The following is a 19,651-nucleotide window of genomic DNA, read 5'->3' as shown; positions in this document are numbered from 1 at the left end:
AATTTATTAGCCTTAATTCTTTAGTCCCAAAGATAATGTCGCTTGCTTTCTATGACTATGCCAATTTTGTATCTGGTGTATAGCAAATGCATAAATTAACCCATCCCTATGTCAGAAGAAAATTGCGTTTACTTAATGATTCAACAAAATTCTTGGTGTTTGCAGAGGTAATTACAATTTGTTTCAAACATGTTTATATGTTATACATATATGCATCGTCGTGGCGCAAACATAATAATAATGTAGCTATTTATATATATACTAATGTCATGTGATTAAAATAATTATAACATTCAGAACAAATACAACATCATCAGAAGGAATACGCTGAAGGAATAAGAGACGCTGTTGAGAAGCCTCGCAACATTACTGTTACCGTCGTTGGCCATAAAGGAGTTGGAAAATCATGTTTGGTAAAACAACTAAAACAAGAAAGTATCCCCAAAGGAGGACCTGGGTCTACGGATACTGCCGATTTTTACGTTAATTACTTAGCCTTCAATCCGAAAACAGGCTTCCGGCAAAAGCTTGACGTGGATGGAGAAATAAACACTGCTCGACGTCGACTGCGAATGATCGTTGATCAACACCGAAAACAGGATACCACTGATGACGGAGAGCCAGAACCTGTTCAGCATTTTTCAAATATACCACACAGGCATCTTTTAATGAATAAGAGCGAACCCCAGTTAGCTCCTCAAGACATAGACACGACAGAACCTTTCACAAAAGGAAAAATGGCAGTTACAGGGAATCCCGACAAGGAACCAGAAAATCAGTATAATGGCAAATCTAAACCATCGCCTCCAGTCTCAACTGCACCACATTTGTCCTTAACGACAAAAGAACAAAAAACAGGTAAAATACAAGGTGACGTATTGCTGATTAATTAATACATCAGAATAATGAACGTTGAAAAAAAAACCTCCTTTAAAGTTGTGAATGTTCATCAAGGTTTGCCATTTCTGACGTTTCAGTTCAAAATTCAAACAAATGTAATCATTTAACACCGAAGTGGACAAGAACGTTAAAACCGTCGTCATTGTTGCTTACAGAAGAAGCAGCAAATGTGATATCCCTCTTTAAAGAACTACCTTTGAGCAAATTGGTCGATTATAATATACGAACTTATAAATGAAACGTACATGAAAACCTGATATTAATTTAATTACAAAACTAGTATAATATAGTTATCTACATGTCTAAAGCATATACATGTATCCGTTATCTTATCATTAGTAAATGTAAAATGATCTATCATGACTTTAGTTAGAAAACACTTTTGCTTTAGGCTAGATATATGTAATCAATTGATAGATGTAACAAATAGTTTACATATATCCAAAACTACCTAGTTATGCGTGTATTTTCCTAAAGTAAAACGTATTCCCCACTATTATATGTTTCCTCTCAGGATAAACTTCATGCATTATTACTCAGCTCCAAGTTTCGAAGTTCCTTTTGGAATGAGTTTATAACAAAATGAAATAGTTGTAATTTCGATTGATAATCCAAACCTGTTTGATTTATACGACAGGTTTCGGACGGAAAATGAAACAATTTTTGTCAAGAGTGATGTTCCGAAAGAGGCCAAAGTGTAGGTATTATGTATTAATAATGTAAAGGTATCGACATTTTTTTGATATATATGATATTCCGGAAATTATCCATTTATGCCAACAAATCATTTTTGTTGATGAAGAAAGCAATTACTCTGTATTTCAGCAAAGTTTTCTACAAAAGTTTCTACAGAACAAAAAGAATTAGTACAGGAGATAATGCGCACTGAGACATCCGATGGTGACAACGAAGTGAAAGGCTTTGTAACTATATACGACTTTGGTGGCGAGAAGGTTTTCTACAATACCATACATTGCTTTCTGTCGAGCAACATGGTATTTGTAATTGTGATTGACGTAGACATGTGCTTGGACCCAGAAAAATCAGCAACAGGCTACGGTACGTGTCCTTTCCCCGATATGCAATTAGCATACACGTGCATTTGCCATAATTCATATATGTATAATATGAACTGGCAAAATTGAAGACTAGATATCGACGAATTCTTTATTATATGTTGTAGTATTATACAATTCTGCCATGACTTGCGATTGAAATCCCATGCTAGAAATACACAATAAACGAGATGTTTAGGTTCATTTACATTTGGTTTGAAATTGAGGCTATGGGATAAGTATTAATAAGTTAATTGTAACTGGTGCTAGTTGTACAACACACATTTATGTTTTCGCTGTCATATTTTTTCGGGAATTTATAAGTTTTAAGAAATCTATTTGTATGCATCTATAGTCTAACGTCAAAAAATGTCCTTGATTTAAAAAATATCTTATTGACATATTTGTTTTTATTTTCTTCATTAGTTTTACTTGTTCTATATTCACTGTGCATTAGCAGCCATTGATTGTAATTATTACCTATTCATTTAACTACATGACACAAGGAACACGCTACAAACCTATATCTACATTTTTTAAATGTAGCATTAATTTGTCCTTTGCCTATACTTTTCACAGAAATCACGGGACTGTGGTTAAAGAATGTAGCAACGTATGCTGTAGATGACGCAAGAACTGATGTTAGAACCCCACCAATAATATTGGTGGGTTCACATCTAGACAAATTGTCAGCTGACGTAAGACGTTTCACATCAATTCGCTTATACACACTTAAATGTACAACAATATTCTACATGTTCTACATATTCTACATGTTCTACATATTCTACATCATCGTAACATGTTCTACATATTTTACATATTCTACATGTTCTACATATTCTACATGTTCTACATATTCTTCATCATCGTAACATGTTCTACATATTATACATGTTCTATATATTCTTCATATGCTACATGTTCTACATATTCTACATATTCTACATGTTCTACATCTTCTACGTTTTCTACGTGTTCTACATATTCTACATATTCTTCATATTCTACATATTTTACATATTCTACATGTTCTACATGTTCTACATATTCTACATATTCTAAATGATCTATATATGTTCTACATGTTCTACATTGTCTACATATTCTTCATATTCTACATGTTCTACATAGTCTACCTATTCTACATATTCTAAATGTTCTATATATGTTCTACTTATTCTACATGTTCTACATATTCTACATATTCTACATGTTCTACATATATTCTACTATATCTCTCTTTTCGTGTTCTACATATTCTATATATTCTACATATTCTACATATTCATGTGCTATATCCACAGACAAATATACAGATATGCAAACACAGAAAATTGTCAGTGGAAAAGGTCAGACGATCGCTAAAAACTTATAGATTGTGTGGTAAGATAAAAGCCGTGTATCATGTTTAACTTTCAACCATTGGCGTTTAAATGATATTCAAAACGAAAGCATATATTGCTGGATATTTATTTGGTTTTGTTCGAAGCAAGACGCTTCCTTGATGCGAAAGAAAATTTTCATTCACTAAATTGAATGTGAGTGTACTCCTTTGTACTACCATGGATATATATAAGTGCCTAAACAAACATCTCAAGTAACCAAGTTTTAAAGAGTCAGAATGTAATAACACTAAAGCAACATGGAAATACTCAAGAAACAATATTTTTCTATAAAAGAAATTATTTACAACACAAACATTTAGCACGAGCTTACAAAAAGACGAAACCACACTACGGGAGTTTCGATATCGTAAAAATGACGTCGTTCCTGTGGATGTGACGTCACATAAAGTCTTGAATCAAGTTACTAAAAGCCCCGTGGGATGTGTTGCACATTTACGTCATCGTATTGACGGATAGAGCATTTCAAATTGACAAATAAAACACAAGTTTCTTCCGCAGTGGTTAATGGTCAGCACACAAGGAAGTTGCAGGAAAAACAAATATGCCTAGTCGCGAGCAGTTATCGTGATTTGTTCGTGGTTTTTCTAATGATTTTGTCAGAACTAGCGCTCAGAATTCATCGAGATGTGACATGAATAACTTTACTACAATATACTTTAGTAAAAATTCATTAAGCTGTTTTGATAACATACTTTCTATCAACTCCTTTTATTTTAACTACTACTTGGCACATGCTGACGATGAGTACATGGCCAGCTGTTTAATCATAATTTCAATATCTTCAAGAGATGTCCTTTCAAAACCTACTTATTTCATCAAAACTTGTCAAAATATATTTTACAACTCTTAGTGGATTAATATTAAGTGTTATGCGTGGTTATTTCGGGATTCTGTGACTGATCGAAAGCATCACTGAAAATTCTACTCCCAGCACTGTCTAAAGGTGTCTTCGACTATATACAAGTACTACGTTGAAACATTTTCTACAAAATAGGTCATAACTAAAAGCAAGAAATGGTGCAGGCGACGGTAAAACTTCAATGTTTTCTTTTTCCTAATTATTCCTAATTAAATGTGAAGTTAATCATTTTGATATCAAATAAAAAAATGGTCATATTTCTTTATGTGAATTGTTTCAAATTAATATGTTTTATATTAATGTCTTAGACACCTTTCATTATTTTATATCAACTTAATGCAATTTGTGTAAATAATTACGACTTGCCTATAGTATTTTATAAAAGTATGTTATTAAAATTTTAGCATGTGAAAACCTTCACAGATCATTTCGTATCAAACAATAAGCTTTCCGGCTAAGATTTTGCATACGTTGCCCTACTTTGACGCAGACGAGTTTTGAGACTGCTCATCAAACAAAATAAACGATAGAAAAACTTCATGAAATTTCAGCATTAATATACAAATAAGTCATGATTTAAAACTATTACAGACTGTCATTGCATGCTACAAGCATTGATTGCAGAGGGAAAACGTAGATTTGTTAGCATAATCGGTTGCAAATGAACAGGTATTTTTGTTGAATGGACTCTTACGAAACTATATAAGTTTAGCTGCTCGAAAAATATCCAAAATAAAGAGAGCGCGATAAAGGGCGTGCACAGAAATCACGATAACTGGTACATCACGATAACTTGTTCATCCGGATAACTTGTTCATCCGGATAACTTGTACATCACGATAACTGGTACATCACGATAACTGGTACCTTACAGTAACTGGTACTTCACGATAACTGGTACATCACTGTAACTCGTACGTCACGGCAACTGATACATCACGATAACTGGTACTTCACGATAACTGGTACATCTTGATAACTGGTACATCACGATAACTGGTACATCACGGTAACAATGGTACATCACGATAACTGGTACATCCTGATAACTGGTACTTCACGATAACTTGTACATCACGATACTGTACATCACGATAACTGTACTTCACGATAAACTGGTACATCACGTAACTGTACATCACGATAACGTACATCACGTAACTGGTACATCACGATAACTGGTACATCACGATAACTGGTACATCACGATAACTGGTACATCACGATAACTGGTACATCACGATAACTGGTACATCACGATAACTGGTACATCACGATAACTGGTACATCACGATAACTGGTACATCACGATAACTGGTACATCACGATAACTGGTACATCACGATAACTGGTACATCACGATAACTAGTACATCACGATAACTGGTACATCACGATAACTGGTACATCACGATAACTGGTACATCACGGTAACTGTTACATCACGATAACTTGTACATCACGATAACTGGTACATCACGATAACTGGTACATCACGATAACTGGTACATCACGATAACTGGTACATCACGATAACTGGTACATCACGATAACTGGTACATCACGATAACTGGTACATCCCGATAACTGGTACATCATGATAACTAGTACATCACGATAACTGGTACATCACGATAACTGGTACATCACGATAACTAGTACATAACAATATGTAGTACATCGCTATAACTGGTTGAGACCCACTATACTTTTACATGTGACACATTATCTTATCTGAAATAAAGTAAACATGCATGGATTTTGGCAGCTTCATTATAAAACAATTTGTTTACTAATTTAAAAATATTTATTTGTGTCAAATATAGTGCTTGATATTTGAAATTGAATTAACTACTGCAGGAAGCAGAACAGGAAGAGAAGTTTGGAACAGTTCTGGATAAACTCAATGCTGATCCACATTTACGAGAGATCATGGATAATCAAGTCCTGGGAGTGTTTGCCATTGCCAACTTAAATGATTCAACAAAAAACAAAGAGCTCTACGAATACATCTGGCAGACAGTACTCCGTATTGCCCCGCTTCAATCGCAGTGGATGAAGCCTGTCCCTGCTCGATGGGTAGCGTTACAACACGAACTTGTGAGACTTAAACATGCGGGTGTCACAGTTATGATGTTTGAGGATCTGATGGATACAAACTCCAGACTACCAGTACCGCTACACGAGGAAGAGATCAAACCATTCCTACTGTAAGTATAATGCTTATACAAAATGCATATTCGAATTAGATGTGCGAATTAACTCAATCCTATTTTCACACAGTATAAAATGTATCCTTTAGAGATATTTGCTTCCACTGTAGGGGAATAAATAGGAGTTTCAAGTCAAAATCGTTTAAAATTAAGAAAGCAGGAGATTTGCATATAATTTTATATGACATGATCATTAAGACAAATAATGGACCATACAAGGTATGCCCTCCCCCCGGTGATCGCCATATTTGTTTCGAAAAGACATATTGACTAAAACACATCTTACTTTGTATTACAACCAAATCGATATTCTAAATGTGATCGTCTATTTTTTTTATTCCAAGGAATACAATGCAAATATCCAAAGTGGTCATTTTTGTATTCAAGGATTGCCATGTTTGACTCTATTAGTTTATGTTTATGTAATACTTGATTCACTTCAATCAATACACAAATTAATACAGATTTTTAGTTTAGTCGATATTTCACAAATGACTTTTTTCATTTCTTTTTTTAAATGGGTGCAATTCATAACTCAAAGACGAATAACAGGCGAGCCAAAAACTCAAAATCACACATCTACAGATCTGATACCTAAGGCCATGTTAAGGGCATCGTGGTACTGTCAGAATAGATGTGGAACATGTTTTTTTTCTAATCCAAGACGAAAACAATTACGATGTTTCTTCCATAGTCAATCAGCCAATCTGACTTTATAATGGTTATCACCACCTGTGTTAAGTATCTGTAGTGATGCCCGATTAATAGATATTTGATTTTATGTTGGAACACATATTTCACCAATTTTGTGAAAACAATATTTAATTTCTGGATCGGGCAGCAGGCAAAGCCTATATATACCCTCTCCACATGATTGCATACATGTATTACAAAATGTATATATACAATTTAGAAACATATTACATATTTTAAAGCATATTTGTACTGGACTAGATCTATAAAGTAATATTAAATCATTTTTAGGATTAACACAAATCATACGTATTGCTGAAAATACTAATAATAGTTATTCACATATATAATTAGAAGATATTACCCATAGCAATGAATAAGATGCATATCTTCCTGTTCTATTAAACTTTAATTAATAGCGGTATCAATTGATTATTATTTGCTTAATCAAAAGATTCTAATTAACATGATACAGTTGAGTCATTCTGTAATAAGGCATCGTTTTATTATCGGGACAAAATGCCTTGTAAGCACCTAAAATTCAGATAACGACAACACCCTATTGTTGTTAATAAACAGATAAAAACTTATTTTAGATCCGAAATTTTCGTCAGCATCTGACTGGGTGTGACGACCCCTAATATCCGGGTACATGTTTAATAGGATTAATTCTAGGAATGTAATCCTGTTATCCAAATTATAATTCTCAAATATATGCAATTGCAAAACGTCTGTTCGCCATCCCCACCTTGTATATAGTTAATGCAAGCATATTAATAATTTTCTTGAACGTGAAACGTTTCATCACGTAAATACTGTGTTAATTATGTATCAAGAAAACACCTAAATTAATGTTTACACTATCCCATGTCTGGATATAATGCTCGATAGTCCGGTTCTTGTCAATTCACAACCTGTTTCGCTATGTCGTAATGTGTATTTTGATTTATTGGAAATGGAAGTGTTTTTGTTCTAGTTTGTCTGCACAACCTAGTCTAGTCATCACGCCACCTTCATCGCGAGTTTAAAGATTGGAGTGTTTCATATAAAAAAATACGTAATGCCTTTCTGATACAAACGCTTCAGATAATAGGAAAGTATTAGTCGTTCCGATTAGGGACTTGACTTTAAAAAAATTGAATATTAGAGATAATCGATTTTAACCAATACCCAATAAACGATCATTCTTCGAAACGCAAAAACCTTTAAATTATGTTTGTCGTTAAACTATGTTAATAGGGATTTATTGTTAGGAGTGAGGGAGAATATAGTGACCGAATGATTATAGATTATAAAAATCCAAGATTCAAGACGTTTTTATTTAATTTAAGCCACATACATAAGCTACAAGTTAAATAAATACCTGGATACAGAGTAAAGAAAAAAAACATGTGTGACACAGAACGTTGATACCATATCAATGCATATATAAATAACTTCATTTATCTAATTATTGCATACAGATCATATCTAAACAATTTTTCTTTTACGGGGAAATTCTGTATTGCATTTTTATTTGTGCTAATTAATTAATAAATTTCCGTCTTCAGGTTTCTATAGGGAATTGTATATTTTGTATCGTAAATTTATATAGTTTTTGCGTACTTACACTGTGACCATCCTAAAGCAGATATAGAATAAAAACAGAAACAATTAGTTCGTTAGAAAGCAAAGCCAATATCACGAAGCGTAAGCATTGAGTTTTGAGACTGATTTAAAGGAGATTCGTCGATGGAAACTTCACTCCACACAACATTAGACAACAAATAATTTTCCGAGTATTGTTAAAAACACACAATTCCAGATTGTAATTTATTTCACACATGTTCCAATTACTTAGTAGCACCTTTTTAAAAAACTCAAATAACGGATATGTACCTGCAAAATACTACAAGTTGTCGTATTAGCCAAATAACGATAGTGTTGTTTCTACTGATGTATTTATTTAGTTTATTAGCTCACCTGGCCCGAAGGGCCGGTGAGCTTAAGTCATGGCGCGGCGTCCGTCGTCCGTCTGTCCGTCCGTCTGTCCGTCCGTCAACATTTCCTTTAAATCGCTACTAGTCATAGAGTTCTGCATGGATTGTAACCAAATTTGGCCACAAACATCCTTGGGGGAGGGGGAACAGAACTTGTATAAATTTTGGCTCTGACCCCCCGGGGGCAGGAGGGGCGGTGCCCAATAGGGGAAATAGAGGTAAATCCTATAAATCGCTACTTGTCCTAGAGTTCTGCATGGATTGTAACCAAATTTGGCCAAAACATGCTTGGGGGAGGGGGAACAGAACTTGTATAAATTTTGGCTCTGACCCCCCGGGGCAGGAGGGGTGGGGGCCCAATAGGGAAAATAGAGGTAAATCCTTTAAATCGCTACTTGTCCTAGAGTTCTGCATGGATTGTAACCAAAATTAGCGAGAAACATCCTTGGAGGAAGTGGAACAGAATTTGTAGTAGAAACAACCTATTAGGTACGCCACCTTTGTTTAAATTTTTGTGTCAAATACCTGGTAAACAAATACCTGAAACGGGATATAAATTATGTTTATCGTTCCACCTATGTTGAAGGAGGGGGATTTAGTGTTAGCCCAATGATGGGGACCGAATATAGGTGACCGACATGGTTATAAAATGCTACAAGATTCATAGACTTTTTTCTTTAAAATTTATGTCACATGCATAAACTATAAGCGTAAACAAATACCTGGATACAGAGTAAAAAATTGTCTGACAGAGAGAACGCTGATACCAAATCAATGTATAAAAATTAAATTATATAAATAATTTCATCTCTATCTAATTATTGCATACAGATCATATCTAGACAATTTTAAATTTGTAAAAGTAATTTTACGTGGAAATTCTGTATTGTATTTTTATTTGTGCCAATATTGTTTTATTTTGAAAATATATAACTAATTAATTAATTAATTTCCGCCTGTAGCTTTCTATAGATAATTTTGTATCGTAGATTTACATAGTTTTTGCGTACTTACACAGTGACCATCCTTAAGCAAATATAGAATAACAAAACAGAAACAATGAGTTCATTAGAAAGTAAAGCCAATATCATGAAGCGTAAGCATTGAGTTTTGAGACTGATTTAAACGAGATTCGTCGATGGAAACTCCACTCCACACAACATTAGACAACAAATATTTCTCCGAGTATCGTTGAAACACACAATTCCAGATTGTAATTTGTTTCACACATGTTCGGAATTCCAATTACTTAGTAGCACCTATTTAAAAAAAAAACTCAAATAACGGATATGTACCACAAAATACTACAAGTTGTCGTATTAGCCAAATAACGATAGTGTTGTTTCTACGTTGCTTTATTTAGTTTGTTTAGTATTACTTATTGTCGAAATATTGTTTTTGGTCTCAGAAATTTGAAGCTGAATGGATCATTTCATTGTTTCGGATTAGAGGGAAAGAGTCCCTTCCTGGTATTGAAGGCACAATGGACGATTGATGCCTTCAAGGCGGTTATTACAGATCCCAAGTTCACAGCTTCCTTGTCACACATGCTGAGTCGCAAGTGGAAACAATACGAAAAGTCGGGTGTTCTGCGACTAGAACTACTCCTAGAGCTTTGGGCAGACGAGATATTCTTTGAGAAAAGAGAGATTCTCTTCATAGTGATGGAAACCTTGAACCTTATTGCAAAGCCGGTTTTAGAGGATCCAGATGCCGATGTTGATTACTACATAGTACCAAGTATGCTGCGAAACGCTGATCTTGAGGTGATTCAACCCATTCTTGATGCACCCGACACCATCACCACTGTCACATTGTGTTTGAAATTCAACAAGCCCTTTATCCCACAGGCCGTGTGGGACAAGATGATTGCGTCTTGTATCCATAGATTTGGATCACTCCATCTACCAGCACATGAGGAGTTGACGTTTATCTGGAGAGGATTTGCTTGTCTAGCTGTGGATTCCGTGTGGAATGTGATCATCCATTGTAAAGACAACGCTATGAAAGTCACAATGTTTAAAAACGCCAAGGAAGACACACCACAAGAGCGTGTAGGGGCCGGGGTGAGCGTGCTATGCATCCTTGAGTTTCTTCTTAAGCGCATTCTAGAATCAAATCACCAAAAGCATCTCGATTACCAGTTTTACTTCCACAAAGACTACCGGATTACATCCAGTGACAAAATGGTGAAGAAAGACGATCTTCAAAAGAATACAAGTGCCAAATGTCATGGTTTAAAAGGAGAACAGTGGATAGACAGAGATGAAATTTACACCTGGTTTAAGCACCCGAATTCTGAGGTATGTATCTTAGAATGTTATATGCTTAAAATAAAACTTATTGTTCAAAATGAACTCATCGTTTTGCGTAATCTGCTGTACTATTTTATAAGGTTTTTTATGTTTTGGTTTTAGCTGTTGCATATTACATTGATATATATTTTTCTTTGTTTGTAGAAACTGGAGGTGACTTCGAACATTGGCGGTATGTACTATGATACATAAGATACAGAACCTACTACATGTATATTAAAATCAGGAGAAGCATATCTTCTTGTAATAAGTGAAAACGAGTAACGATTACATTATATATATATACTTTAAAACTCTAGCGTAGCTAAAGCATCTTGTGCAAAACATGTTTTTCTATTTACATATATCGCATAATAAGCAAACATAATCGTTGATATCACCAACAAAGGATATAAAGATATAATGTATAATCCACACTTGTAAATATATCAATTAAATTAGATATTTTAATTCATATTCATCTTTTATTCATCGTTTTGTTCTGTGGATGTGAAGAAACATTCGAATATTCGTTCGGTTGGATACTATTTGAATACAATGTAGAAAAAAGTATGCGAATATTAGAAAAGTGCTTGGAAGTTTCAAATTATACATTAATAACGAACCGTATGTAGCTGTCCGAGTAGTTTTTGATCGATACTGATTGATAATAGTGTGCGAGTATAAGCGAAAGCTAGGTAATTAAGATAGTGTAATACGCACTTATTTTGTAGTTTAAACAAAATGTATCCTTTTTTCTATAGCTAGTAAAGATTCAAACAGTAACATAAGTGTCACCGCTGGTGGTAATCGTTGTTGCTAATTAACGTCTCGTGATAAATTTTAATTTACCATTTAGCCTTTATCTTAAACGAGAAATCGAATTTTCTAATATAGTAAGTTTGATGAAATCGACACACCTGCTGTGTTGATATTGTTACACGTTTGATACAGAGCTAATGGCCAGGTTACCGAAGAGAAAACTTACCTACAGAGAAGTCAATAGAGTTTCCAGATTCATAGGCAATGGATGTCGGACATTCTTTGTTGAACTTGACCTTCCAATCGAGACACTAGAGCAGGAGATGGAAGAACATCGACATCTAGCCTTCAGATCTCGAATAACGAAGCTGTTTGTTCAACGAATGAAGCTGAAGGCGGGTATGGACTTCGCCACTGTTGCTGATGCGATGTCACGAAATGGAATGGATCCAACAAAGCTCACCAGCGTCATTGACGAAAACAGGGAGAGCGTTTTCGTAGGTAAGTTTGGTCCTTTGGTTCGACATATCACATGTTGACCTCAAACCCAGTCAACAAATGTATATAAATATGTGTTTTATCTAAATCATCAGTTATTTTATTGAACCTTGCATCAAGCTCTCATATTTTGATGACACCATGACTTATATGGTTACCTTAAACTTCTTTTCAACGGTGTCATCAATTGGACAATGTCAATCTATTCGTGGTTATCCGACAGTCCTTAAATCATTTTGTTATACCTTTACTTTGTATTCCCTATACTTTTCTATAGTAAAAAGAGTCCAATATTTCAGATGTTTGCGCCCGTGAAATTTTGACCGGTCAACATCGAAATGTTGACTGGGTCAAGATTGAAATATTGAATGCTAACGTCCATAATGACGTCAATGACGTCACAATTCATTAGTATTCGCCACTACCCGGCATCTTCCGCCGTTATGCGATAACCAATGGAAGTACAATTATTAACAGAAAGTGAATTGTAAAAGGAAGTATAATAATGGATTTTCGGTCAACATGTGTTATGTCGAACCAAAAAACCAAACTGTTGCCCGAGGCCGAAGGCCGAGGGTAACAGTTTGGTCCGAGGGTTCGACATAACACATGTTGACCTCAAACCCAGTCAACAAATGTATAATGTTTCTACTTCATTGTCCCAAGACCGAGGCATGATAAGGTATGAAACATCTGTTTTGTTACCTGAATGGTCCAGAAATCTCAAATCGGTGTTCAATAAAGCAAACAATGAACTTGAAAATTCGCTAGACGTGTATCATACAACGCCGTGCGAAGTTGCATTTCCCATGGATGATGTTTTTCGTATTTACAGCGCTTCTACCTTTCGTATGTTCCTTAACTATCAAAATGTCATCGGCCTGATATTTTAACAAATCACCGTAACGCAATCATAAAGTCGTCCAAGCTTCTGTTGAGAATGACGAATATTCGAACGAATATTTGGTTCCGGCGCAACGGTGTTTATGACGTAAACAATTAAGCTCGTGCAAACATTCCCAGTCGGTTAACAGTCAAACTATTGACCGGTCAATAGTTTCTGAGGATTTGTATATATATACGATTTTAAAGCAACCAACGTCGTGTGAAAACAGTCGAAAATATTTCATTTATATTTCATATATATATATATAGTCAGGTAACAACAGCGAATATTGAATTCGTAAATCTCGTGCATGGCTAATCGTAAGCCTGATTTGTGTATGATCGTGAGTGGCAGAATACAAGGGGTATTTATAATGGTTAAATTGTCAATTACTGTTTAGCTGTTACATTCCGCGTGTGTAAAAATTCGCGATGTAATTTGTTTTATCTTATCTGGGGGTTATGGTCGCGAATTATATTAAAGCGTCATTCATACGACAGACCATAACATGTAAAACTGTGGCTTTAATCAATTTCGCAAGGTATTTAATTTTGCGAACTTGGATGTGGATTTAGCGAAATAGCATCTGCGAATATAAACATTTATAAAGGAGTACTGTGTAGGGCAGTGGAATGGCCGTCATACGGCGAACTTTGCTACTATTAATTGTCAAACAAAGTCTGATGTCATTATCTATCTTTGATCTGCATTTAGCTTTGGGCAAAAATTACAATATGCCATCAGAAAACCACATAGCTTTTAGCTTGGTTAACGCTGAATAATGTCTCGGGTTGAGAGACGTAAATGTGGTCATAAATAATTCTGTAATGTGTCACCTTTTACTATAAGGAAATGATGAAAGGATCTCGTAAGGTCATACGGAGGCTCTGCTATACCTCCAGTGGTTCGCATTCATTTTGAAAAGAATGAAATGACAACTTGTTTGACAATTTGCCATCTACGGTTTACTTAACCAAAGAGAAGTGTCGGTTATGATCGGATGAGTAAGGATGTTATAGTCATTGAGGAATTGTTTACTCACCCTAGTTATGTTTGTTTAGATATTCGCCATCGTAAGACATAAAGGCGATTTCTTCTTTAGTAGCAGAGTGATAGGTTTTTTATTTGTTGTTTTTCCAGACGATCGATTACCGGTACCATGGTTACAGAAACCACTTTCTGTAAACGATGTTCCAGTCATCGAAAGATATTTAGATGTAAAAGCGTACTTCAGTCTTTTCCTTGAACTTGGATTTTCACCAAAAACAGTAGACGATTTCGACGACCAGTACAGACATAAAGCCACAAGTGAAAAGATCAAAGCTTTACTGAAAGCTTTCATTACCGAGTCAAAGCCTCGACCAACAAGGAACGCGATTTTACTGGCAATGAGGGAGTGTAACATGGACACAGAATCCCTAATCACAGCACTGAAAAACACTTAGATTTAGATGTAAATGGAGAGAGTACTTCGTTTTTAAACACATCAACTTTATGTACTCATGTGTTTGTACATCGTGGGAGTACCACCAGTAGATCAGCAGTACCTGGTCAACTTTTATCGTCGTATACGAATACTTCAATTTGTGATACTTTCATCTGGTTACGCAATACTCAACTTAATTTAAAATAAATCAAGTTTCCTTCATATGTTAAAAATTCTAATGCTTCAAGTTTTGCAGAAATATCTTTTGTTTTGCATTTGGGATTATCTAATAACAATTGTTATATCTTGTCTTATATCAATGTGCACATATAGGAAGACTACCTGCCGCGCGTACAGTTTTGTATACATGTGGCCGAGTGGTTAAGATGTCTTAACATATTACCACAAGCCATCCATCTCTGTGTCGCGAGTTCAAATCCCAGGTGGGGCAGTTGCCAGGTACTGACTGCTGGTCGGTGGTTTTTCGCCGGGTACTCAGGCTTTCCTCCATCAACAAATCTTGCACGTCCTTAAATGAGCTTGACTGTCAATAGGACGTTAAACTAATAAAACCCAAATCAGTGAGATAGTGTCCGTGGAAACATCCAAACAAAGCAGACATGGTTTAGAAGTGCTAGAGAGCATCAAACAATTAATGTACATACAATTATGGAAATATGAACAATTATTGTATTCCACTATTTCTATTGTGTCCGTTATGGTGTGCATTTCAATTGAAGTAAGTATTTATTTCGTGATGCTGTTTAGATTTTAGACGTGAACATGTATTGTGTAAATAGGAAACAGTCAAGACGTGTCCAAAATATGTAATAATATCGATGTAAAATATCTGATAAAAAATACATGGAACAACTAAGATGTCCGTAAACCTCAAATATTAGAATTTAGAGGTCAATGTAGAAACTCCATTTCAAATATTACTAGCCGCCATTGACTTAGAATGGTGCAAGAGTGCAGATCAACTTTTAAAAATACATTTGTATTGTTTAGGTCATCTGACCGGAAAGGTCTGGATGACCTATAACCATCATACTTCGTCTGTCGTCTTGCGTTGTGCGCCGTCCGCCGTCCACCGTTCAAACGATTTCTTCTCAATAACTGATAGGCCTAGGGTACTGATATTGGCCTGTAGCATAATGACCTATATAAATAAATGAATGACTTTGACCGTCATTCAATGTCACGAGGATCAAATAGGCAAAAAAAACATTCTTATGAATAACTAAGAGTCCTAGAGATTTGATATTGGGCTTGTAACATGCTGGAATGAAGGGCTGTTCAAATGAATGCCCTTGTCCGCCCTTCAAGGTCATATGGATCAAATAGGCTAAAATCTTTAAACGACTTATTGTGTATATCTAAGAGACTTGATACCTTACTGGATTTGTAGTGTGTTGGCATGAAGGGCTACAATTTATATGAAAATCAATTACCTTGACCTCAATTTAAGGTCAAACTCGTCAGAAGCTGAACTTCTTCTAATAAAGAGTTCTTTGTATTGTCATAAGTGTCTGTCACTACTATATTCTTTGAGGTATTGTATTGTGTCAATAGGCCCACCGTTAAGGCCCATGAGCTTGTTGTTTTTCACATTTTGGTATTTATTCATATCATGTATTTAAAGGGACAATTCAATGAGGCTAATTATGTTACATAACCATGAAGCAAAATATGACATAAATACATTGTTCTATATTAAAACATATAAACAATATTAACATATAACAAGAAATATTGACAAATTCTACGACGCTGTTAAGTAATTTTGATTAATACCGTTGAAATTCAAAATCGTTGATCAATACGATTAAACAGGTATATCATGTATGCTGTACCCATACCCGAGCCAAAGTCACGTACGTTAATCAAATGCAATATGTGTAATGGCGGACAGCAAGTTTAAACATTTCAAATACATTTCACTACAGTGTGCTTTTCTGGTATATCAGAGTAAAACCAACTAATCTAATTTCAATTAGAACTGGTTTGTTTCCGATTTATATGCAAATTTAAATGTACTCTTAGACTGAATTGTCCCTTTAATATACAATATATATTATTTCTTGTTTTTTATTTTTAATTGTAGCAGTGTTCCTATTAAATGTATCTTAAACTATATCTTTTTGTGGACAGTTTGCGAATTATTTTCTACGTGGCAATCGTTAACAAACTAGATGATATAGCTTATAAATTAATGGTTCGCAAGTAATGTTTAGTTCAATTATAAAAGGTAGTTAGAATGTCACCAGTGATATTAATGGATTTCTGCGAGGAAATGTTTATAGGTATAACTGCAACTATTTTATGTTTCTAGTAGATAACACATTATAACCATTATATCACTGGTGTCAAACATATCATTTCTGTTTTGTGAACGAACTGAACACTTTCGCTGCCATCATTCCTTATTTAATTGTCAATCAGACAGTCTAGTTTGTTTTGTGACGGGAATTTGTAACTCCAAACATAAGTTCTACTTGTTTATATATGTTACCATTTGTGCATAAATGTTTTAATTTCTCTTTTGTGTTTTTATATTGATTATGTGATGCTATATTCTTGTGAATACTTAACAAGTATGTGTATAGGTTTTAAAGGGGTTATCGAATCAATCATGTAGTCTAGAGATACAGGCCAAATTGGTTTATGTATTTGGTAGCCGACCTATATTGAATATATAATATATTTTATGATTACCATTCAGGCATATTTACTGTGTTTTCATTAATTCACTAAACGAATTATACTAATGGTTAACTGGCAAAATCAAGCAAATTGAATCATCAACGCTAAAAAAATTATCAATATAATATATTGATTATGATGTCATAACATTTTGTAGTCTAAGAGTAGTTCAGCAGTCCAAAAGTAAAAATTAGTTTTAGGAATTAAACATCGAATTTATTTTATTTTTTAGATTTAAAATGTAAAATAAGTCGTATACCTTAGTGTACTAAAGTGTAAATTGAGGAACAGTGTTTACATGGGGGGTTGGGAGGGGGGTGATAATGAGTAAGGTTGTATTTCTGACAATATAACGGTGTAATTGTGTGTGATCGACATGAGCTTGAATATGAGAGTTCAACTTTTCATTCATAAACGGACTTTTCTGCGGTTACGAGTCTGTAAGGTATTGACGCTAGCATTGTACGTCATAGCGATTTTAACTGAGATTTAAAAAAAATATTTCAAGAATAGTTTTAAAAACATTCAATTGTCGTCGACCACCATTGTCTTTCTTTCTATCCGTATTTCAACGCGCATACCAACCCCTATATACAGTAGGTAAATCGATACACGTGAGGTTGGGTCCTCGACTCGGACTGGACCAAGGACGTAAAGTGCCATCAGTCTATCATTACATCTAGTGGGTGGTAACATTGTTTATTTTCCGTTTGATTATGTATTATCTATATTTAGAATGCGTCCATGGGTGTCCAACCACGTGCTTTACACGGGGATCAGTCACTGGCTCCCATCAAACTAAACTTACTTCCATGGATGCGACACAGTCACAATAAAGTGTATCTCAAAAACGATTTTTAAAACATGTCATTTAATTGTATACTTTGTAGAAACACTGTTACATTTAAGTATGTGTTTGCGTTAAAACGCGATTATAGCATGCCATCACACAAGAAATTATGTAACTAAAATAACTTAATAGGCCTTCAACTCGGTGTTAGTGCTCGTTATGTGATTGGATAATACAAAATTCAACTCATATTATGTTTATTTGTTTTTAACTAACAAAAAGTGGTTCTGATTTGATGTTATCAATATACAATGGTGATCGTTAAGATGTAAACTTTATATTATAGTGAACTGACAAATTAAAACGATGACTACCAGGTTTTAGTTATATATTTGTATATAATAAACACATTAATACCTATTTAATCTTACGTTGTTTTTTATATAACTGGTATTAGATACGAATGTAAATGGCGCTTTGAAACCAAAAGTGGAAGACAATTAATAAAGATAGCCCCGATAGTAAGAATTAAACTATTAACGAACATATGTCAATGGGTTTTTTGCTGGATATTTGGTGATTGAACTGAAACCAGTTCCCATAGTTAATGTCATAAGTACCTGCAAATATCAGACCCCATCTTCTCAAATAGGTTTTCCCTGTAAAGATTATGCGAAATATTTACGTTTTACAGTTCTCAGCCAATCGTAGTTATATTTCTAGGTTGGTTTGTTGCACTGATTATTTAATGGGCCAGCTTATTTTCTGTTATCCTTAGAGCAAACAGACGTTTCCGTAAAATATATGCGTCATAGTCAAGTTGTAGCGAGCAGATTAAAGCTGTTTTTAAGCACAGTGCAAAGTGAGTTGTCTACTGCAACCGATTGAACTACATGCTTGTGAAAGAATCTTGATATTATTTTTGTATTTTTGCCTGGAAAGCCAAACCTGCGGCATCTAGGGTTTTTTATGACATGATATTGTCATTCTAAAAATGACCCACCACCTATTCAGGTTCATAAATCAACTATTTCTAATAAAATAAAACATGTAATAAATTACATGATTTATTAAGATCATTTTCCATCCTCGATACTTCAGGGGTTAATATAATTGACGTTATACCCACCGTGGAGTATCTAAAAAAACTGAAGGCAACAGAACAGAACAGGTAATTTAGTC

General features: G+C 34.6%; 1 protein-coding gene across 9 annotated transcripts in view; it reads left to right on the top strand.

Moving 5' to 3' along the window:
• The window catches only part of LOC138305914 (uncharacterized), a 145,749-nt gene extending 126,860 nt beyond the window's left edge, over nucleotides 1–18,889 (top strand). For all 9 annotated transcript variants that reach the window (XM_069246198.1, XM_069246201.1, XM_069246200.1 and 6 more), the window contains 9 exons: nucleotides 298–858; nucleotides 1,538–1,597; nucleotides 1,726–1,959; nucleotides 2,535–2,653; nucleotides 6,083–6,432; nucleotides 10,516–11,410; nucleotides 11,567–11,594; nucleotides 12,356–12,664; nucleotides 14,688–18,889. In XM_069246198.1, the coding sequence (XP_069102299.1) occupies nucleotides 298–858; nucleotides 1,538–1,597; nucleotides 1,726–1,959; nucleotides 2,535–2,653; nucleotides 6,083–6,432; nucleotides 10,516–11,410; nucleotides 11,567–11,594; nucleotides 12,356–12,664; nucleotides 14,688–14,992 (2,861 nt within the window). In that variant the 3' untranslated portion in view covers nucleotides 14,993–18,889. The remainder of the gene's footprint in view (nucleotides 1–297; nucleotides 859–1,537; nucleotides 1,598–1,725; nucleotides 1,960–2,534; nucleotides 2,654–6,082; nucleotides 6,433–10,515; nucleotides 11,411–11,566; nucleotides 11,595–12,355; nucleotides 12,665–14,687) is intronic.
• Nucleotides 18,890–19,651: the final 762 nt, after the last annotated feature.

This window comes from Argopecten irradians, chromosome 13 (genome assembly GCF_041381155.1).
Source record: "Argopecten irradians isolate NY chromosome 13, Ai_NY, whole genome shotgun sequence".
NCBI lineage: Eukaryota > Metazoa > Mollusca > Bivalvia > Pectinida > Pectinidae > Argopecten > Argopecten irradians.
This window is presented reverse-complemented; position numbering and strand designations above follow the sequence as displayed.